Below are 23794 nucleotides of genomic sequence, written 5' to 3'. Positions count from 1 at the left end.
GGAAGGATTTTTGACATGGAGCCACATCCAGCCTCTTCTTCTCAGAAACTCCTTGGGTGATGTCAAAGTTTCGTTTTAGCGCCCCACGTGGGCCACTCGTATAAAAATAGAATTGGGTCAAAAACGGTCCGGACCGTTTTCGGCACTTCTCGTTTGGACCCTCAAAAACGGTCCGGACCGTTTTTGGCATTCAATGTGTTAACACAACTCATTATCGGTCCAAATAGTTTCCGTTCTGAAGAGCTTTTTCTGGTTTTCCGATTTTTCTCTTTCCTCTTCTACAATTCTAATGGAAATTTATGCTTTGCACGTTTGAATGAGTCAGTGAGCGGTTGTAAATGTCGGTTTTCCATACATTTTCGGTTAATTGCCCCACCCTAATGTACATAGATATGTGCTTACCGTACCTGTGTGTGTGTGTGTGTGTGTGTGTGTGTGTGTGTGTGTGTGCGTCAGGAGGGAGCCAGTCGTCCAGGCAGCTGCAGCAGAGCTACAGTGACTTCCTCCCAGACTACTTCTCCCTGGCTGAGAGGCCGCCGGAGGAGTTCTGCCTCTCCCCGGATGCCAACTCCTCCTCCACCTCCTCATCCACACACATCTCTGTGGACCTGGTCCAGAAGAGAGGTGAGACACAGAGAGAGAGAGAACCCCAGGCTTAACCACTTCTTAAACCCATTCAATCTGGGAACGCATCTGTGTCATTTTAGATTTCTTTGGCTATTTTTTTTAAATAGTGAACAATAGTGAACATCTTTGAATATACATATATTTTTAAAGCGAAAATGTTTCTTTGCTTCTGGGGATTCTACAAATGTCTTCTAAATCATAACAGTTTTTTTTTTTAAACTTATGTTGCTATAATATCAGTGGTTCTCACACTTTTTCATGTCAAGGGCTTCCCAAAATTATATGTATTTGGCCACCGAACCCCATCTCAAAATATTTTTTTCCAGGGACCCCCAGAAGCAAAGATTTTAGTTTAAAATGTTCGCTTTAAAAAATTATATATATTCAAAGATTTGTACACATTTTGTGGGCTTACTTGACAATTTAAGAATGCAATTAACCCGTTCTGTTTCTGCTCCACCCACCCCCTCAGGTTTGGTGAAGGCTGTGAACACAGCGGTGGATCTGATCGTAGCTCACTTCAGCACGAGTCGAGACCCTGACGTGAAGGTACGTACTGTATGTACGACTGGAAGAAAACGTAGGCGTGCGGAATAGCAACAAATGAATTTGATTGGCTTGAGCTTTGTGTATCGGCGTTGTCAGGCAACAGTTTCTGTTGTTTCTGACATCATACGCCCATACATAGAGATTCCAGACAGATCAGTGCAAAATGGGCGTAATTTAGTTTAAACCGATTTATCACTTGCACGAACAGCCAATGAACTCCACTTATCTTTATATTACATTATCTGAGACTGCAATTTTTGGGGGAAAATATCTTATGACACGACACATTTCATTCATCGTTTCCTCCGAGAACTGCTTGATCTTTTAGTTTTTTCCTACTCATTTACTTCTCGTTCTACCCATCCGAATCCTCCATCACTCCTCCCCCTCCCGCTCCACCCCGTCCGTCCTATACCAGGCTAAGTTGGGGAACAGCTGGGTGAGTCCCAACGTGGGTCACCTCATCCTGAAGTACCTGTGCCCGGCCTTGCACGCGGTGCTGCAGGACGGGCTGAAGGCCTACGTTCTGGACCTGATCATTGGACAGCGCCGTTGCCAGCCCTGGAGCGTGGTGGAGGCAGCCACGCAGCTAGGTGACGAGCACCATCAGCTTTATTGTCACATCACAGGTTTTAGAGGTGTAAAAAAAAAAAAGAAAGTGGGTGAAATTCGTTTTTGTGCGAGAGCTCCATCGTCGTTGTTATTTCCAGAAAGGAGAAAAAGAAGAGTGGGGCCAGGGGCAGTGTTGCCAGACTCTGTGAGAGAAACAAGCAACCAGGTCTAGGAAAACCAGCCCAAAAGACGCGACTATGGGCCACATGAGCACTTTGACATATACATCGGCTATTTGAAAATAGCAGATCTACAAGCTCGAGCTTTTCAAATAAAATCTTGCGGGGAAATTATAATAAGCAGATCTGGCAACCCTGGCCAGGGGGGAGCAAGGGGGGAAAAAGGACAAATCAACACAAATATCTACATATATACAGTAGGCTACACATAGCATATTCATCCGGTACAGCATGTACATGAGGTCAGACATAAAGGTGCAGCAACAGGTATAAAAAAGGTGTGAAAAGGTTGTCTTGACTAGAAAGACTAGCTTTAAATTGATGTTTGAGCTCTACTGCCTACTTGCTCAGCTACAGGAGTACAGTATGTATTATTTTGGGATAATACTGGCGACTTTCTGAAACCACTAGCCACTGTTAGTGAGTGAATGAAAACGCATTACACTTAAATCACAATAAACGGTGATGTACATTGTAGGGGCAACCCAGTGGATTGCTCATTTTCTGGTGACTATTTTTGAGACCGCTTCCCTTGATATGCAGAATAAATGTGCACGATAACAAATCTATGCAAGCACTCAAAACAAGTGTTATTATTTTGACTGTGGTGAAAACCGGGACAATTTGGTAGAGAACGTTGAAAACTGGGACATTCTTATGTTTTTGGAGATATTTTGTCAGGACTCGGGACGCCCAGCTTGAAACCGGGACAGTCCCAGGGCCTAAACCGTGACGTCTGGTCACCGTTCTCTCTATGCATGTCTCCATCAGGTCCATCCACACGTGTTCTCCACAGCCTGTTCTCCAAGGTGAGCCAGTATTCCGAACTCACCAGCCACAGCATGAGACTCAACGCCTTCATCTTTGGCCTGCTCAAGTAAGTCCTCACCTTCACAAGCCTCTTTGTTTCACAGCTATTTCTTTTTAAGTCCAAGTAAACTCTCAAGTAATAGAGCAAAATGTATTGATTGAGGTGCTCACGATTTGTAAAGTTAGCTGGCTCCAGGTGAATGCAAGGTTTGTATTCATAGACTTAGAAAAAGGAGAGGCCCCATGGCTTGCTTGGAGCCAAGAATATCATATATTAAATGTGGCTTGTGGGCCTTTCGTTTTTCAATGTTCATTAAAAAATTGCTGATCTACAAGCTTGTAGATCAGCACGTGCTAGACCCTCCTGGTGAAACTCCTCACTGTGTCGGGTGAAAAGAAGTGGCAGTGGCTTCTTTTCTGGACAGTGGTTACAATACCATCCCTAGGACCAACCAGTCTGAGGACCAACCAGCAGGGGTCAGCAGTGACCAGATTAAGTGTGTTGGGAAATTGGCATAATGACTAAAATGGGATATTAATGACACAAAAACAGAAGGGGGCACCTAGGTTCTAATGTCGCCTGACATTGCATTGCGGGCTCGAGTCGGGTTCCCGAGAATCTTTACTACATGTCTCTCCCCATCTCTCTCCCTGTTTCCTGTCCATCTCCACTTAAAAACAAATCAATAAAGGCCGAAAAATAATCTTTAAAGAACAGAAGCCATAAAATTGAGCATACTGACGATTAGGTTGGTGTCTTGCATGGTTGTCTCCACAGTGTGTGTGTGTGTGTGTGTGTGTGTGTGTGTGTGTGTGTTAGAGAGAGAATGTAACACACATTGTAAAGTGCTTTGGACAAAGGCGCTATGGAAATACAGACCATTTATGAATTCTTACATTTTTCTTTGAACAATGGAGAGCTTTATGTACTGAAAATAGTACATAAAGCTCAAATGCATCAAACATAGACAGGCGTCAGTGTCACATTAGACGCAATGACTGGCATACAGCATACAGTAGTCACAGAGCTGTCACAAGACAAATAACACCAAATATATTTGCAACCTTGACACATCATCACACATGGATCACACGTTCACATCTGTCTCTCCTTTTCAGCCTGAGATCTTTGGAATTCTGGTTCAATCATCTCTACACACATGAAGGTAGGACTCCAGGGTTTTCTCAATGCTTACTTATCGCTTTTGTACTTTAACTACTTAACCCATTAAGACCTGGAACTGTGTCATTTTTAGATTTGAGCTAAAAAGCATTATTTTACACTTTTGGCTATTCAAAAATAGCAGATATACAAGCTCATAGCGCGGTGCCGCGCTACGAACTTGTAGATCTGCTATTTTTGAAAAATCGTGAAAATGTGTGCAAATCTTTGAATATATTAATTTTTAAAGCGAACATTTTTAACTCAAATCTTTGCTTCTGGGGGTCCCTGGAACTAAACATTTTGATGGGGGTCCGCGGCCAAATACATATAATTTTGGGGGTCCTTGACATGAAAAAGATTGAGCACCACTGATGTAGAAACATAGGTTTTTCAGAAAACTGTTGAGATTTAGGAGACATGTAGAATCGGCTTCAGGTCTCAATGGGTTAAAAGGGGGATGAAAGCCTGGGCTGATTTTTTTTTTTACAGTAGCGTGTTTTCCAATTCAGGTTAAAAACTGCAGCACACCTAATGCACATTGGGTCTTGGCCTAAATACCACTAGGTTTAACTCTGTTAAACAAACAGCAGTGATTTACATTGTTGATCTTATGTGATGTCCACAAGATGGTCATGTTGTAGGACAGAGGAGGGAGGAGGCAGAAATTTTAGTATCAGGACCTTACACACTTGTTACTACCGTAATTTGATTAGTTGCAGGTGTGTTACTTACTGCCTGCCATGTTTTTACTCTGCTGTAGTTTTTAACCTGAACTGGGGGGGGAAAGAACCTACAAAAGTAGGCTTTTTGAAAAGGTTCGACATTTAAAAAAATACATAAAAAAAAAAAATATCACATACTGTATAATGAGACATGCCCAAAAAGGGAAGTCAGATTCAAAGTGGTAAAACACTTATTATTTCATTTCCATTTTCTTGTCCTCAGATATCGTAGCGGCGCACTACAACGTGTGGGGTTTCCTACCCATGTCTCAGGGGGCCTGCCAGCCTCTCTTCGAGGAGGTCCTGCTCCTGCTGCAGCCGCTGTCGCTCCTCCCCTTCGACCTGGACCTGCTGTTCGAGCCGCACCTCCTCCAGAAGGGCCGCGAGCAGCTCCGTCGCAAGGAGCTGCTGTGCTCTGCGGGCCAGGGCACCGACCGCTCCACGCGCTCCACCTTCCAGCTCATGAGAGGGTGGAGCACCGCGGCGCCGGCGGGCGAAGCGGCGAGGGAGGAGGCGGATTCGACTGCCGAAGGGAGGAGAGAGAGGGCGGGGCTCAGGCGAGACGGAACGTGGCCCAGGGTGGCAAGGTTATTATAGTCTTGAAATTGTCATTAAAAAAATAATCGTTTGACTTTATATTGATCAATTTCTGTTACTTTTAATTGGTATTTAAATGTGGGTTTGCTAGTTTAGTTTAGTTTTATTAGTTTTATTGTCAGTTTTTTTTTGGGCGGTGAAACCGCCCCTATAAGTGAGGTTTGGAAATTTGTACAATTATCCTGCGCTGTGATTGGCCAATCACAATCTATTCAGGACTGTGATTGGCCAGTGTCACATGACACATGTGCATAGCCCTATATAAGCAACCATAACTTTACAAAAACCATAAATTGGTTTTTGTAAAGTTATGGTTTCGTCCATCATAAAGAGTGTTTCAATAAATGTATTTATCTTTTGTACATGATTGATCGACTCCATTCAGTATTGTGATTAGCTAGCAAGACACATGCTGTGATTGGCTAGTGATACATGTGCATAGCCCTATATAAGAAACCATAACTTTAAAAAAAAACATAAATTTGTTTTTTTAAAGTTATGGTTTCGTCCATCATAAAGAGTGTTTCAATAAATGTATTTATCTTTTGTACATCATTGGTTGACTCCATTCAGTATTGTGGTTAGCTAGGAAGACACCGCCCACTTCACACAGGGTGTGATTTTTCATAATATGGTGTATTTGTCAGGTGCCAGATTCATAGATGTAATATAAGTAAACCATTTCATGGAATTATTCACAGTTAAACTGGTACAGTTAAACACATGGAAGATAGATTTCATAATCAACCAAAATACTAGGCTTGTGTACGGAATAAATGTACTAAAGGCTAAAACTAAGGACATTTTCTATTTGATTTACAGTTTTAGTCAGTTCTGTGAGCACCACAATACAGTTTCAGTTAGTTATCGTTTGTCTTGTACCTGGAACGCATCTGTGTCACTTTAGATTTCTTTGGCTATTCAAAAATAGCAGATATACAAGCTCATAGCGCGGCACCGAGTGCCGCGCTACGAGCTTGTAGATCTGCTATTTTTGAAAAATTGTGAAAAAATATTTTTCAGATTTTTTTTCAAAAAACTGTCAGGATTTAGAAAACATTTTTAAGAATCGCCTCAGGTCTTAATGGGTTAATTTTTAGTTAACTGTAATACCCTTGCAGGACGGAAGGCGTGGGGTCCAGACGAGAGGGCGTGGGACTGCAGTCGGGGCTGAGGAGCGACAGGGCAGCGATGGACAGCATGGAGGCCGGGCTTGTTGACACGCAGGCCATGATGGAATTAGGCTTCACTAATCTATGGAAGGAGAGGGGGGCAAGTGGACAGAGACTGAAAGGTATGCACATTCCCCATTTTATTTTTACCACTTAACCCATTGAGACCTGAAGCCGATTCTACATGTCTCCTAAATCCCAGCAGTATTGTATGTTTCTATATCAGTGGTGCTCAATCTTTTTCATGTCAAGGACCCCCAACATTATATGTATTTGGCCGCAGACCCCCATCAAAATATTTTGTTCCAGGGACCCCCAGAAGCGAAGATTTTAGTTAAAAAGGTTCGCTTTAAAAATATATATATTGAAAGATTTGCACACATTTTCACGATTTTTCAAAAATAGCAGATCTACAAGCTCGTAGCGCGGCACTCGGTGCCGCGCTATGAGCTTGTATATCTGCTATTTTTGAATAGCCCAAAGTGTAAAACAATGCTTTTTAGCGCAAATCTAAAATTGACACAGTTCCAGGTCTTAATGGGTTAAACCCTATATACTTCATTGATCAGAGTCCCCCAGGGCTCTACGCTAGGCCCCCTCCATTTTCTCCTTTTACACCAAATATTTTCATGGAAAAGCTCACTTTGCGACATGTTGTGAGCTTGTAGATTGGCTATTTCCCCCCATAATGTTTACCCCAAAATAGATTGGTTCTCAAAGTGAGATCCAGGGACACCCAGGGGTCCTTGGAAAAGGGTTCCAGGGGACGTCTCCAGCGAAATTAGCTAACATGGAATAAAAATCTGTTTAATCACTTGAAACCTATTTTGTATTTTTTGGCTATTCAAAAATAGCTGATCTACAAGCTCACAACGCAGAAACATTTAGAAATGTAAACCTTTTAGAAAGATCTTGAAAAGATGTGAAAGCTTTTGAATAATTTAGAAATTCTTTAACACGGATCTTCTCTCCTGAGGGTTCCTTTTCAGACGGGGGTCTACGGTCAAATACATATTGATTTGGGGGTCCTTGACATGAAATGTTTGAGAACAACCGGATTACAGTGTGTGTCTTACCTGTACTTTGTAACCTTAATTTTAAACCTTATCTTTATCTTTTTTTCCCCCTTTTTTTTTAGTCATTACAATCCAGTATTTTCTCTATTATCTTGCCGTATGTTATATATTGCTGTTGTTAGCACAGTCTTGCGGAACATGTCACACCAACATGTCACACCAACAATTACTGTACCTGTTACAGTGAGTGACAAATAAACCCTCTTGATTATCCTGAGGTGTGGGAGGAGAGAGCCAGGATGGAGAGAAGGAACGGAGGAAGGAGAGAGAGAGGGATTCAGCGGAGGCGGAGGGCCGTCAGAGGCAGGACCGGCAGGCCGGGTGGTGGTACCAGCTCATGCAGTCCTCTCAGGTAATTCTTAACGCTGCTGCCCAAGTCCTCCTTAACCCATTCAATCCGGGAACACATCTGTGTCATTCTAAGATTTATTTGGCTATTAAAAAATAGCAGATATGCAATATTGAGCTTGTAGATTTTAAAGAAATTTTTTTTTGAAAATGTGTGCAAATCTTTGAATTTATATACGTTTTTAACTCAAATCTTTGCTTCTGGGGGTCCCTGGAACAACATATTTTGGGATGGGGGTCGGCGGACAAATACATATCATTTTGGGTGGTCCTTGACATGAAAAAAGCTTGAGAACCACTGATATTATTGCAACATAGGTTTTTTTAGGATGTTTTTTTGTTAGGATTTAGAATACATTTGTAGACTCCCCAGAAGCAAAGATTTGAGTTAAACATGTTCGCTTTAAAAAACATAGATATTCAAAGATTTGCACACATTTTCACGATTCCCCCCCCAAAAAAATAGCAGATCTACAAGCTTGTAGATCTGCAACTCTAAGGTCTTTTAAATTGACCTGCCTTTTGAGATTGTTTTTATTGAGATGTTTTTTAATTATTATTCTGCACTGTACATATCTTTCTGTTTTGTATTTACTTATTTTGTTTTTGTCCTTTTGCTTTGTGTCTGGATAGGTGTTTGAATTATTATTATTTTTAATTTAATTTGTTTTGACTGAACTCAAATGTCCTTTTATAATGTGTTTGTTTCAATGTTTTATGTAAAGCAGGGGTTCCCAAGGGTCGCGGGACACTGACGGTGGAGTCACAAAATCATAAAAGATTTTAACAGAATGAATGAAATACATTCTAAAAATGATTACAAATAGTACATTTTACCCATCTCATTAGGTACTGTAAATGTGATTGATTGAATTCTATATTAACAAGATTATTAACAGTACAAGTAGTAAGCCTACAGTCAAAAGTCGTACAAAAATACATTACAAATGCGCACTGAACGTGCAAGTTTATGTGCATAAATTACCTCCAGGTTAGGTGGGGTCGCGAGTCAATGGCTGCATTATTTTGGGGTCGCGGCCTGAAAAGTTTGGGAACCCATGATAAGCACTTTGAATTGCCTCGTTGTCGACATGTGGCAAAATAAACTTTGCCTTGCCTTGCCAGGTGTACATCGACCAGTCCACGGAGGGCTCTAAATTTGTCAAGAGCGAGAAGAGGAGGAAGTCGTCGGAGAGGCGGCCGTGTCAGCTCCCGCCCACCAGAGAGGGCGTGGTGGAAGGGGCGGAGTCCAGCCATGCTGCAGGGGAGGAGCACAGAAGCGCCGGCGGCCGCGATTCGGCAGCGGTGGCCGCGGCCGGCGGGGGGAAGCCCTCGTGGTCGTGGATGGGCAGCCCCCCGGAGTCGGTGCTCACCCAGGACAAAGAGACACGCGCTCCGGGGGCTACAGAGACTGAATCCCGGGCAGCGTCCCTGAGCAGCAGCCCCGCACAGGGACAGAGCCCCATGCGCTGGGGCAGGCTCTTTGGGTCGACCACGGGCTCTCCATCCAGGACGGAGGGACCTGAACAGAAGGCCAAACCTCAGAGGAGCAGGTGAGTTTTTGGAGACTCCAAGTCAACGGATTACCTATATGTTTTGACTGATATTTTGTTATCAGTGCAAAATCATTAAATTAATTTGAAAAACGTTATTTAAATTATCAACAAACAAACGAATACAAATAAACAAATAATCTTTTTGATACATTTTTTATTACATTTTCTTAACCCATTCAGTGCCTGACTTATTTCTGGCAGTTTGGCTCTGAGTGCCAGAGCCAAAATTCATTGTAAAAAGTGCTTAGGAGCCGAGATGCAGCCTTTTTCAGTAAGAAGTTAAACAAGAAGTGAATTGAGCAGAACATTTTCAAATCATGATATATTGGGTTCAGATTTTTTTTTTTTAAGTAAATAAAAATGTATTATTTTTTTTTGACGTCTTAGACATCCAGTGGCACAGGGCTTATGATACAACGGACGTCTTAGACGTCGAGTGGCACTGAATGAGTTAATTAAGAAAAGAAAAAACCTTCTATATTATGTAAAGAACATTTTAACTTTAATTATACCATCAACAAGCAAACCCGTAAATGTAAAAATGCACACTTTGTTTTTGCTCTCATTGAAAACGTCAGGCCACCGTCGGGTTGGCTTGGCCTGGACAGGTCTGTCCTGGATCTGGTAGCACAGACCATAGGAGCAGGGAGGAAGTCTTCACCCCTACCTCCTCCAACCCAAACCCCTCCTCCTCCTCCACCACCGGCTGTACAAACCACTCAAACCAAAAAGTCTCCGTGGTAAGTAGGGCTGCTGCAACTATGGATTATCTTTTCTTAGAGATTATTCTAGCGATGACTTTTTAACCCATTAAGACCATCTGTGTCATTTTAGATTTATTTGGCTATTAAAAAATAGCAGATATACAAGCTCATAGCTGTGCCGCGCTATGAGCTTGTAGATCTACTATTTTTGAAAAATTGTGATTATTATTTTTTTAAATTGGCCTCAGGCCTTAATGGGTTAAATTGATCAAATAATCCAGAAGCTGTTTTTTTAAAATATATATATCAATGAATCGATTAAAGGAGAATTCCGGACAAATTAAGTGTTATCTTTGATGTCTCGTTACTCACCTAACGACTTGAAAAGTGGCGTTCTTTTTTTCCATATATTCCCCTGTCGTCATTTTTTAAACCCCCTCCGTTGTCATAATGGGAGCGCGTGGGTAAGGGAAATCCGTCTATTATAACCGACGCAAAGTTGTTTTTTTCTCTACTAGTATTCATAGTAGAGTCTCATGATAGTCAAACATGCGTTGAAACTATCTGCGAGGCTGCCGTCAATGGCGAACGATTTAACACTGGTTGCTTGTTTCCAGAATGTGGCAACACGAGTTGCCAGGTTCTGGAAGAAACAAGCATCCAGTGTTACTAGTAGAGAAAAAAACAACTTTGCGTCGGTTATAATAGACGAATTTCCCTTACCCACGCGCTCCCATTATGACAACGGAGGGGGTTTAAAAAATGACGACAGGGGAATATATGGAAAAAAAGAACGCCACTTTTCAAGTCGTTAGGTGAGTAACGAGACATCAAAGATAACACTTAATTTGTCCGGAATTCTCCTTTAAGCACTAAGGCATTATTTTATACTTTGTCGCACAACAGTGTCGTGCAAAAATTGTCAAAATATCTACAAGCTTGTAGATCGGCTATTGTCACTGTTTTTGAATTTTCTTCTAATATTTTTTAAAATGTTCACCTGTAATGACACATCCAAATCTTGTAATCTCTTATTTTAGTACGTCATCGATTATTTTTCACAATCAATTAGATCGATTAGATTAGATCGATTAGTTCAATTAACCGTTGCACCCCTACTTTATTGCCTTTTGTCCACCAGCGAGGTACGAGCGCTGTGCCACCACATAGCGACGGAGCCCGGCCAGCTGAGCTTCCACAAGGGGGACGTACTGCGTGTCCTGAGCAAGGCCGACCCCGACTGGCTGCTCTGCTCCCTGGGCACCGGTCAGGGCCTCGTCCCCATCATTTACGTGACCCTCGCCGGCATGGACGACAGCAGAGAGCCCGCCGAACCAGGCCAGCGTTGAGCCGAGCCACACCCGTTCCGGAGAGAGGCTCGGAAGACGAAAGGCAGACGGCGACTATAGAACGAGGGTGTTGGTTTTTGAATTTCAAGGACCCCCAGTTTGGTATGCATTAGAGGGCCATGGACCCCCGTAACTCTGTGAGAGTGCAAATGGAACCGAATCCACTCGGTTCCATGTGCACACTGTCGGAGTTATGGACCTGTAAAGGGTCCATTCGGTTCGTAACTATCAATCTTTTAGCAGGGGACCCCCCGGAACCCCCTGGAAGGACCCCTGGGGGTCCCCGGACCACACTTTGAGAACCACTGGCATACAGAATCTCCATTTTGACTGAGCTTACGGAGACTATGGCTGGTTTAAATGGAATAAAAGTTCGAAGAGGATGATTGGACAAAAAAACAAACGCATTATTCGAAACGCGGGTGGTGTACAGACACATGCGAGGAAAGCATGCAGGCACAAAACACAAAAACGTATATCTACTCCCAACGGTACATCCAGTCCGGAATGCATGCATACATCCCAAAGACCAAAAGACGAGACGATAAAACCGGACTGTCCCATTCCCATACATCTTTAAGTTTTAATAGAATGAGATGAGGCTAGCCACAGACTGTAGTAGATGTACCTACAATGCCTAGACGCACTTTTCTCTGTGCTCTCCATTCACATATACGTACATACACATACAGTACATACTATTATTCACCTGCAGTACACCTGTGCCACACTTTGAATGCAACGCTTAAAGCAAAATGACACTTTGGTCGAGGTTTGGTAACTCCAGATATTGGTGAGATGTCTTCAATAGTTGCTCAGTTGATTAGAAATTGATATTCCAATATAATCTCCTCATTGACTTACAGTGAAATAGGTCTCAAAGTCACACATTTAGCACATAAAAGAAACAAAACCGGTTCTGCCAAGTTATAACATTATGAACCCGGCACAGCGTTTTTCTTTTTTATACTAAAAAACTAACAAACTATTTTGTATTTATTTTTTACTCTTTCAATTAGGAAGGAAAACCGGACTGGATCCGCAGATCCAGATCAGAACATGACATTATTTAGGAATATCAGTTTGCCAATATTTGGAGTGGCGTCATGGCAACTACACAACCCAAACCTCTACCAAGGTTCAACCTCTTCAAGTAGTTAAAGGATCACTTCACCCATTTCCCACCTGTCTTCGTATAATTGGTCCTCACTAATGCTCATTATGAGATGGCACCATTTCTGTCTACTCGCTCTGTCTCAGAGGAGGACTCTGGACAGTTCAGAAACCTGCCTACCAGTGAAAAAAAAGAAAAAACAACAATGGCTTCTATTTCAGCATGCTAACCTTCCAGGAAGAGAAAGGCTGTAGTTTCTATTAGCTTGGAATCCCCATCGATGATGTCATTGGTAGGAAGGTTTCTGAACTGTCCAGGTAACCAATGAGACGCAGAGTGAGTAGACGGAAATGATATGAAAAGTGCTCCTTTAAGTGATATCAGCTATCTAAGGTAACCAAGACAGGTGGCTGTCCATCAATTTGTGTAGTAGAATCCTTGCTTTTATAGCAAGGTTTTAGCTGGGTGGATTAGTTAAAACAAAATATATATTTTGTAAAACATTGTCACTTTGTAATGTGATTAAAACCACAGTGTAGTTCAGTAAACGGCTGGGCGACTCCCGCTGTCTTCTCAACACTTATTATTAACAGAGTAGAAAACCATTCTAGGCTTTGTTTAAAGACTGCAGTCCATTCAGGTGAAAACAACCCCAAAAAACAAACCGTTAGAACTTGCTTTTCCTTCTCATCCGTCTCATCACTTAGGCCTGTTTCCATAGTCACACAGGCACAGACGAAATACTGTACATCCTAGGGCTGGGCAATAATTCGATATTATATCGATATTGTGATATGACACTAGATATATAGATATTGTAATGTCGTGATGAGGCATAAGTGTTGTCTTTTCCTGGTTATAATCACTTAAGCACTATTTTATACTTTTCAAAAATGTTCAAAAAGAGTGAAAATATATTTCCACTGTTTTTGAACATACACAAAGAAAATGATATCACAATACAATATCGTCACAATATCGATAGAGGTAATTGGTCAAAGAACATATTTGATCTTGTCCATATTGCCCAGCCCTAACATCCTGTGGTTTCTTTGTTGTAATTGATGCCAGATGAAGGTATTGCCTCAGGTGAGAGTAAGTGTGGGGGGACCTTGGCTTAGTGCATGTAATCTTAGCGACTTTTCCTTTCTGTATTTTGCCACTGTCCATATTTCCCCCCCGATCCTCAAATCCCATGTCCCTTAGGCCTAATTCATATGTGCTCTTGTTGTCGCGATGCTTCGTTAGCTTATAGATCAGATCTTTCTGGCAAGTGACACCTCCGTGCGATGTAGTATGAATTATGCTTTACCCCTCATATCAGAGAACAGTGTACAGCTTCAGAAGAGACCAGAATCGAGCAGAAAAATGCTAAAACCCTGTAGCTGTACATTTGCATTGTATCTATTTACCTGTAAATGCATATGCCACTTACGCTCATGGCGAGTTCTATTTATTTACTGACTAACTGTATTGTGTATAGCTGAGGCATGCATGTGAATAGACAGACAGACAGAATGGAAGGATATTATCGAGTGAAAGTAAAGCTTTGGGGGGCTTTAGGTTTTTTATGAATGTACTGGGCATTCTCTGCTCCCTTGTACCCCATTAAGCTAATTAAATGGCAATTATTTCAATGTGTTGCTTTTCAGTAAGGGACAAAATGCTCATATCTATGCCTTAAAGCACTTGGGAAAGAACCAATTGGGGGAATTGCTGTCTTACAAGCCCTCAAGTCTATTGGCCTAATGTTGGTCCCGGTCAGATGTTTTATATGTATATGCTATGATGCATCCAACAAAATAATTTCCCCAAGCTTATTATCTTATAAGAGATTGTAGGCAACGTCAAAGATGAGCATTCTCGAGGAAATATGTGAATATTTTTTTGACAGTTTGACAGCAGGTTAAAGGGAACCCCCCCCCCCCACCCCCAAACACATTTTGTGGTGGAGTTTCGGGCATTTCTATCGAGTTTGTACATGTCACACCAAGGTATAAAATGTGGCCTTAGGTTCTGACTGAGCTGTATTATACAGCTGGTAAAGGGTTAGTTATAGCTTGTTATTATACCTTGTTAAAGGTTGAGTGTACAGTTTATGACTTGCCCGGTCCAAATACTATACATGAAACAGAAAAATTATTATGTACATTTACGCCTGTATGAATGAAAGCTTATGTTTGTGAAAAGTATATATAACGTTAGATCACGATTTGACCATTTTTTGTTGCTTTTGTACAGACCTTTTAATTTTTTTATTATATTTTGTTCTCATGTAATTTCGCATAAACTATTTAATATTTTGTCCTCGGAACTGTAAATATATTTAAATCCTCCAGTGATTTATTTCTGCCATAGAGAGGTCTATATAGATAGCTAATCATCAGAAGCAAGGTTTAGCTTTAGCTTCAATGCTAACGTCCTGCTGATGACCATAGATTTGCAAGGGATGGAAGGGCGAGGAGGCCACACAGGAGTCACGTACCGGTTCCTACTTAGTCTTCCAAACCCGGTTAGCTTTTCATTTATTTGGCTCTTTTCGACTGCAAGAACTTAGCTAACCGTGCCGCGCCGTATGACGGATTTTCAGGGTGTTTCTGGTTCTACTGTAAATAAAGTAAACAAAAAAACTAAACATCACAGAACGTCACAGGTTCTGGTAATTTTCAGGTTCTGGAATATTCTGCCCTTCTCAGTCGAAAAGAGCCAAATGCCACCCTCAGCTCTTCAGGATTTACAGTACATCAGAGCAGAGAGAAAGAAAACAAAAAGAGATTAAGGGTCATATTGATAACATTTTTATATAGAATAATAAAAAGAAAATGATACATCCACAGAGCTTTTAAAACTGTGTGGAATAAAAGTATCACTTCACACCCAAACAAATATTATGATTGAGGAATGTATTTTAAATGATTGTGTTGGGTCAAAACTATTGTTTTTGTTTACATCTGAAGCTGATGGCAGCCACTGTCCATGTGGCTTGTCATTGGGAAAGGTACTTTTTCCTCCTAAACAAACACTTGGGAGGCAGCATCCACTGCATAATTGCACCTTTGAGTCAGGGAAGTAAGGAACCTTATCCAACAGAGGTGTTGAGAGTTTGACATCTAGTGGCTGAATGTTGTCTATTGCACCTTTCAATTCGAATACGCCCCACAGCTTTGACCTGTTAAATGTTTTCCTGAAATTTTAACAGGTTGATGCCATGATGAGTGCCACAAGCGCAAAACTTGTCAAGAATGAAAAACTATTATGTCCTCGCTCTCAGCCCTTTTTTTAGCTCTGCTTTCTCTCTTCTCTTCTCCTCTGCTTCCTGCCCTCACGCCCTGAAATCAAGCCATTCCTCCATGCTTGTACATACTGTTAGCGCCAGTGACACTGCTCTTCTCTCTGTGTCCATGCTATATGATGTGAGTGTATGGCATTATCAACCAACTATGGATGTTAATAACAAAGTACTCATGTGATCACAAACGGGTGGCTCCTGTGTCTTTTTGTCCTGAGTGAATGCATGATTTCTCATGGAATGACGTAGTGCGTTGATGACATATCACCTTTCCAATTACATGGGACCATACTCATATCTTTACAGCCCAAGCTCAAAACATGATGTAATGCTTAATTGCCTACATTATCTTCTCCGCCAGGCTGGAATGGACGGGGGCAGGGATTATGTTTTCTCGGCGTGTGTCTGTGTCTGTCTGTCTGTTAAGCTAATTTTGGAAACCACTGGATCAATCTGCGTGACACTCGGCACGCACACCCCGATGCACGTTGGTCAAGGTAAAACCTCCACCCCAACCTCCACATCCGCCGTTTCGCGTTTTCTTCAAAATACACTTTTTGTTATTACACCTACAGATTTTGTCCAAAACTCACGCAAATCGATACACATTCTCTCTCAAGTCATTTCATCAAGATGTATCAGTAAAAAATCATATTCATATTCCATTTGCCTACGATAGGTGAGGCTACGATGGGTTTAAACACCCATTGAAGGGCCTCAAAACAACACGGAGCCAAAAGCACTTTCACTTCCACCCATAGGAGGCGCCACTAATGCTACAAATATCACTATTTGTTGCAGAAACGTGACAATTACTGTCAAAGAGGATGTTCATACTCCACAGGAGCTTAAGTTAGAAGTCACCAGTTGTTAAAATAGTTCTGCTCGTATGATGAATGAGATACCATTTTACAAAGTTGTTTTGACAGTGTGGACTGGCATGTGAATATATATGAATATATGCACCATTAAGAACTGCTTAGCCGACATAGTTCCAACTAAAACTATGTAAGGGTTTATCCAAATGAGAAACCATGGATAAATAGCACTGTGTGCGAAGTGCTCTAGCAGCGAGACAGATCTCATGCGTCCGGGAGTGAGGAGGAGAAAAACAGAACGTGAAAATGAGGTACAAATGATATTGTGAGTCATGTGATGAGCGTCAAACAAGGTTTTGATATACAGTACTATACTTTTTGCCTGTAATTGCATCAAAAACTAGTGGGTGGGGCCTATTTCTTACACAAAATGCCATACTGTACATCATAAACGCAACATCCACTCAACCCCAAACTGCGATGGCATGTTGAGGGGCCTTTGTAGAGCGCACCTTCTAAAATAACTTTCACTTCTACCCATTGGGGCGGCTAACATGGGAAAACATTTCCAGCATGTTCATACAAATGCTATTTCCTCACCCAGCTTCCTCGTATCCTAATGGCTGCAATGGCATGGCAACAGTTTGTGTTATAATACTAGACCGGTCAGGAACAATACACAAGTTGTGAATGCATGCCCCACCTGGGGGCGGCCATAGCTGAGTGGTTAGTGAGCCCGCCTGGGGCGCCAGAGCCCCTGGTTGTCCAGATACGATTCCAGGTCAGGCCAGCAATGTGTCGTGAGCAAGACTCTTAACCCCCAATAGACCCCTTAACAGACGACGTCACACTGATAAGAACCAGTATGCGTGCAACCAGTATGCGCGCAATGAAACCCATTCTGTCAGGTCTCGCTAGGACGCGCCTCACTAGCCAACACACAAGAGGGGGTTGGGGTGTGCTGAAACCAGCGCACCCCGAAACAACAGGTTGAGAATTGATTGCGTGAAACAATCACCTGTGCATCCAGTCTCAATGTTGGTAAACACAGCAGCCATGTTGGAAAGAAATTGGGCCTCTTCCTTACTTCCTTCACAGGCGTTACCAATGATACTAATGAAGACTGTTCCATTTTGTGTACCACAGTGGTTCTCAAACCTTTTTAATTTCATGGACCCCCATAACTATGAGAGTGTACAAATGGAACCAAATGGACCCTAACGGCCCATTTGGTTCCATACACTCTCAGAATTACACACCCGCACGGTTCCATTTGGTTCCATTTGTACACTCTCAGAGTTACACACCCACAAGGGGCCATTTGGAACCCCCCCAACCACCTGACCTGGACCACACTTTGAGACCCACTAGTGTAGCAGTGTTTCCAGTGAGCCAACATGCAAAATATAAGCACCCTGACTCTGTTTGACCAGAATGGTCTTTGAGACCCACTAGTGTAGCAGTGTTTCCAGTGAGCCAACATGCACAATATCAGCACCCTGACTCTGTTTGACCAGAATGGAACAGAGCCTTAATTAGTATCATTGGTAACGCCTATGAATTTCTTTCCAATATGGGGCTGTGCATAGAGCCTATTGCTCATAGACATATAAAGGTAGATGCCTCCTCCGGCTCTGAGGTGTCTGTATCTCGGGCGCGCACCAGCTTCCCCCTCCCTCGGGAAGTTTCCGCGTGCGTCACAGAAGGGGACGTTCGGTAGGCCAATCAGAGGCCTATACCGAACGTACCCTTCTGTGGCGCACGCGGAAACTTCCAGAGGGAGGGCGGAAGCAATACAAGGTATTGCGATGCAGGTCGCTCCAATGAACTGCAGAGGCCAATGAGGTATCTAGGTTTCTATATCTATGCTATTGCTCCCCAAGCACTTTGGCTCTCTGAGCAAAACATGATGCCCATTTTATTTATGCCCATATACAGAGATCCCTGATGTCATCAGTATGTCCATATATGGGCATATCGGTCGGATCAGCGGTTCTGGACAACCGCATTTCTATAATACCTATCTGCATATCGGTCGGATTGGCGTGCAAGTCATGAACAACGCAAGTTAGAATGCATAACCCACCTGGTTATGCATATCGTCCGGAGCAGCGGTTCTGTACAACCGGATCTCCATATATGCCTATATATGGGCATATTGGTCGGATCAGTGATGCAAGTCACGGTGCGTTTTAACAGCGGGCGATTCAGGAGAATGTTCTCCGGAAGTGCATTATATGTCTATGAGAGCCGGCAACTACTGGCGATAGCTGGGCGAAGAGGCGAAGTGGGCGGGAGGACGATGTTGATCTGAAAAGATGGATTTTATTTATCTTTTGGGCGATGTCGTCCGGCGATCGTCCGGAGAGTCGCCCGCTGTTAAAACGTACTGTCAGGAACAATGCAAGTTGGGAATACATGCCCCAGCCTGTCATGCTATACCCGTTGTACCCATTATCAGATTGTACTCGTCTGTCGGTCTGTGTCCCTTTTATGCCCATATATGGAGATCTCTGTATCTGTCTGTCTGTCTGCCTGTGTTCCTTTTATGGACAAAAACAGACATATCAATACAGTAGACAGGTAGACATAGTACAGGAGACGGAACAATTACAGTAAAATATGAGAAATGACACCAGTGACAAATAGAGCTGATAATTACCCATGATTACACATTTGGTTTACTTTTTAAGCCATCTCTTAAGGTTGAATTTGAAGTTCAAATAGTTGGTGGCTGTTTGACCAAACACACTATACATCTGAATGGTACATCACAGTCCCCTCTGGTAGTTGCCCTTGTTGCTCTGTCACCACTTTCCCTTCGCTCTAAGAACTGTTTCAGTGGAGGAGGTGCAAGCCCATTTAAAACCTTAAAAATGGGACAAGCATCTGCTAAATGTTTAACACGTGAACTACAGACGGAAGGACGGACATACAGAGATTTTGTGCATTTATTATTAGAAGTTTGGACACCTACAGTACGTCACACTGCCAATCCGACTGATATGCCCATATATGGGGATCTCTGTCAGTCCATGTCCCCTTTATGTCCATATATGGAGATCCCTGATGTCATCAGTATTTGCCCTATGGGCAATGCCCCCTTTTGTGCCCATATATGGAGCTGAGGGATTTGTTGCGCCTGATGCCATGACGACACATTGAGGTTAGACAACACACTCCATATTTGGGCATAGCTGAGTCACAGTGACATGAGGGTGATGTCAGAGGTCCGTCCGGCCGATCCTCCCCTTAGCCAACTTTAATATAGGATAGTAAGATGACAACAGACCAGAGCTCTGGCCAGACTACTGTATATAAGGTGTTGTACCGATGTAGGCTGCTATCCGAGGTCTATCGGGAGATGGGGGAAGAGGGGACAGAGAAGAAAGAGGAAGAAATGGAACGAATGAGAATAACAAGACATAGTGAAGAAAGACAGAGAAGAAACAGAACGACACAGCGAGACAGAGACAGAAAGAGCCGCAAAGAGACAGAGAAAGACAGAGAAGATACAGAATGACACAGAGAGACATATACAGAGATAGACACAGTCGGAAAGAGACAGAGAGAGACAAAGACACAAAGAGCTGTAAAGAGACAGAGGGAGACAAAGACACAAAGAGACACAAAGCCACAGAGAGAGACAGTGATCCTGGCCTCAAAGTCGAAGTTAACAATCTTGATGGGCCACTTATGCAAATATTTTATGCAAACCATACCATAGCAAAGCAGTGTCATCAGATAATTGTGGATTGTATCTGTAGTGTGATTCAGAAGCACCAGAATCGAAGGAACCAAAACGGTTCTTTCCAACCTGAGAACTCAACTTTTGTCATGGAGGAAGATCAGAAGCCAAAGTCCTCCAGTTGTTTCAAGAAAATGGAAAGTGTCTCATATTTTACAACTTTCAGTATTGATAAATTGGGACAGCCTTTGCTGAACGGAACCCCCCAGCTGACTGAAGGGTGGGAAGTTCCAACATATAAGCAGATCTTCACCCAAGTTATTGGTACCGATGGACAAGAGAAAGAAATGAAAGACAAAAGACCTAAGTCTACTTGTTTCAATTGTGGACTGGGTGGTCATCGTCTGCGAGACTGCCCCAAGCCAAAGAATATGACCATAATTAATGAAAGACGAAAGGACTTTACTCAAAGCAGCAACCATTTCACCCAGAGCAACCAGAGGTACTGGGATAAAGTAGGGGATGGATTTGCTAAATCCTTAAATAATCGTGAGCCTGGTTCCATCTGCAACAAGAGAGGGAGGCATGATTCTGTCTCATCGCCCCAAAGAAAGAAAATAAGGTCCTGTCCCGGCAGAGGCTCATATTTGGATTTAGATTCCAAAATAGACACTCCCGATTGTAACTTTCAGTTCCAGCCTCCACTGCCTCTTGGCTCACCTGCATTCAGTTCACCACCTCCTTTACCCAAGGGTATACCACCCGCTACCCCAACTACTACTACTCCTCCTACTACAACTACTACTACGACTGCCACACCTAATTGCTCTCCTGCACTGCAAGAAAGTAACTGGAAAGAGCTTGAAAAGACTGGAGAAGATGTGGAGGGCATCCAGACACTGGAGCTAGAAGAACAACCGAGGCTGATTTGTCAAAATAGTGAAGAGCAGACAAAAGCGGACTCGGCCATTAGTGGACACCTCTGTCCAGCTGAGCTGTCCACTAATGCTGAAGAATACAAGCTTGGTAGCCCTTGTCCAATTTGTTTGCAAGAAGACAGCTCTCAGAGCTCTGGCCCAGTCATAGATGAAGAAGATAGCCCTCAGAGTCCTAGGCCAATCAAAGTTGAAGAAGACATCCCTCAGAGCCCTGGTCCAATCACAGTCCAAGAAGATGGCCCTAAGAGCCCTTATCCACTTAGAGAGCAAAATGTCCCTCAGAGCTTTGGTCCATATAAAGTTGAAGAAGATAGCCCTGAAAGCCACCCTCTTCCAGATCTCCCTACTCAAGAGGCTGTAGGTGTCATATCTGTCACGAAGATAACAGCAGTACCCCATCGGAGTAATTTTGCAGCTGGAATTGTTCATTTTGAGGATACTCCCGGGTTTACGGACATTGCTGTGGCCACTGGGACATATCTTAAGATCAGAGACTTATGTAAATGTTCACCACGGAATTTGGCCAAAGACCAAAATATTGCAAAACAAGCTGCCTACATGTCCAACAATTATCCTGAGCCTGGTGTGATCTGCAACAAGAGAAGGTATGATTCTGTCTCATCTCAGCAGAGAAAGAAAAGGAGGTCCAGTCTTGGCAGAAAATCAGTTATGGGTGTAGACTCGGACATGAACACTCTCGGTCATTACCCATGTTCACATGGCGGTCAGTTACAGCCTCCTTTCTCACCTGCCTTCAGTTCACCACCTCCTTTACCCCAGAGTGCTACTCCAACTCCACCCCCTCTTCCTGAAGACACTCCTGCCACACCTACTCTTTCTCCAGCACTGCAAGGACATTCCTGGAAAGCGCTTGACAAAACTGGAGAAGATGTGTTGAATGGTTTGACACTGGAGGAGCTAGAAGAGCAACAGAGGCGGATATGGGAAGCTCTGGATAAAGTGGATACAGCCACAAACAGTGATTGTGAGACACCCGCCATGGGAACAGCTGTACCGAGCTCATTCAATATCTTTTCACCCGCTCGTACTGTAGACACAGATTCGGAAATGGAAGAGAATGAACCGGAAGGAGTAGCTGACACAAAGGAATCAGCAGAAGCCATCTGTCAAAATAGTGAAAAGCAGACAATAGCCGAAGTGTCCACTGAGGCTGAACACATGTTTGAGAGCCCTGGTCCAAGTGTGGGATGATAGCCCTCAGAGCCCTAGGCCAGTCAAAGTTGATGATATCCCTAAGCGTTCTGGTGCATTCAAAGTTAAAGATATACCTGAGAGCCCTGTTCCAGATCTCCCTACTCCTTACTTATCAAAAATTCCTGTAAGCTGTCGAGAGAAGTCAAAAGAAAGTGCCTGAACGACCCAAGTCAGCGCCCAACGGCTCCAAGAAAGCCATCACCAAGGCCACCGCTAAGGGCGGTAAGAAGCGTCAAGTAGCACCATTTATGTGCTCAATATTCTAAAGCATTGACATACTGATACCGGTATCTCTTCCAAGGCCATGGGCATCATGAACTCCTTTGTCAACGACATCTTTGACCGCTTTGCCAGTGAAACCTCTCGTCTTGCACCACAATGCAAATTGAAAGTGGGAAAAGTAGACTGACCTGTGCGCAATATTTGTGGCGAGTTTGGAGGCAATTGAACTGATCTGCAGTCTGAAGTGAACACACAAACAAACAGACAGACAGCACCTTTGCAATTATATTACCACACACACACAGGCTAGTCTTTCTTGAACAAAATATGTTAATAGACTTAAAGAGACTTGTTTCTCTCCCAGAACCTGGCAACTCGGTGTTGCCAGGGAGAGAAATAAGCAAACAACGTTAGCTCGTTCGGCATTAGCGATAGCTTCTCAGGGACTTTCAGTGCATGTTTGAGTATCATGAGACTCTACAATGAGTAGTAGTAGTAGAGAAAAAAATAACTTTGCATCGGTTATAATAGACGAATTTCCCTTAGCCACGCGCTCCCATTATGCCAACGGAGGGGTCGAAAAAATGACGACAGGGGAATCGCTGGAAAAAAACAACGCCACTTTCTACGTCGGTAGGTGAGTAACGACACATCAAAGATAACACTTAAAATGTCCGGATTTCTCCTTTAAAGCTGCACTAAGTAACTTACCTGTTCTACCCGGGATTTGAATCCGGGTCTCCTGCACAACAGCACAGGTGCTGACATTTTTACGGACATTTTTACTATAGCTAATAGTACCTGTCTGCTTGCTCCGGGGAGAAATTGAATTTGGTTCCTAAGATAAAAAATTGTGTCAAACAAGAATTGTCAAGGGTTGTGTCTAGCCTGGCCACAGGATATAAATGTCTCATTAGAAGAGCAGGGATACCTGGTTGATATACAACCACCCCAATTGTATAAGTTATATTCTGTACATACTCTACCATACAGATTGGACAAAATAGCATTTTATTCAAACGTATCAGAAATAATTTCTGATGA

General features: G+C 42.9%; 1 protein-coding gene across 2 annotated transcripts in view; it reads left to right on the top strand.

Annotated features, from left to right (window-relative positions):
• The window catches only part of rusc2 (RUN and SH3 domain containing 2), a 62727-nt gene extending 48490 nt beyond the window's left edge, over nt 1-14237 (top strand). For both annotated transcript variants that reach the window (XM_080432199.1, XM_080432198.1), the window contains 11 exons: nt 457-624; nt 1100-1176; nt 1595-1769; nt 2739-2844; nt 3897-3943; nt 4888-5251; nt 6383-6555; nt 7728-7861; nt 8983-9410; nt 9992-10153; nt 11259-14237. In XM_080432199.1, coding sequence (XP_080288325.1) covers nt 457-624; nt 1100-1176; nt 1595-1769; nt 2739-2844; nt 3897-3943; nt 4888-5251; nt 6383-6555; nt 7728-7861; nt 8983-9410; nt 9992-10153; nt 11259-11466 — 2042 coding nt within the window. In that variant the 3' untranslated portion in view covers nt 11467-14237. The remainder of the gene's footprint in view (nt 1-456; nt 625-1099; nt 1177-1594; nt 1770-2738; nt 2845-3896; nt 3944-4887; nt 5252-6382; nt 6556-7727; nt 7862-8982; nt 9411-9991; nt 10154-11258) is intronic.
• The last annotated feature ends 9557 nt before the right edge of the window (nt 14238-23794 follow it).

This window comes from Gymnoscopelus braueri, assembly GCF_963280865.1.
Source record: "Gymnoscopelus braueri genome assembly, chromosome: 7".
In the NCBI taxonomy this organism is placed as follows: Eukaryota; Metazoa; Chordata; class Actinopteri; order Myctophiformes; family Myctophidae; genus Gymnoscopelus; species Gymnoscopelus braueri.
Note: the sequence above shows the minus strand (reverse complement) of the source record. Positions and strands in the feature narration are given on the sequence as shown.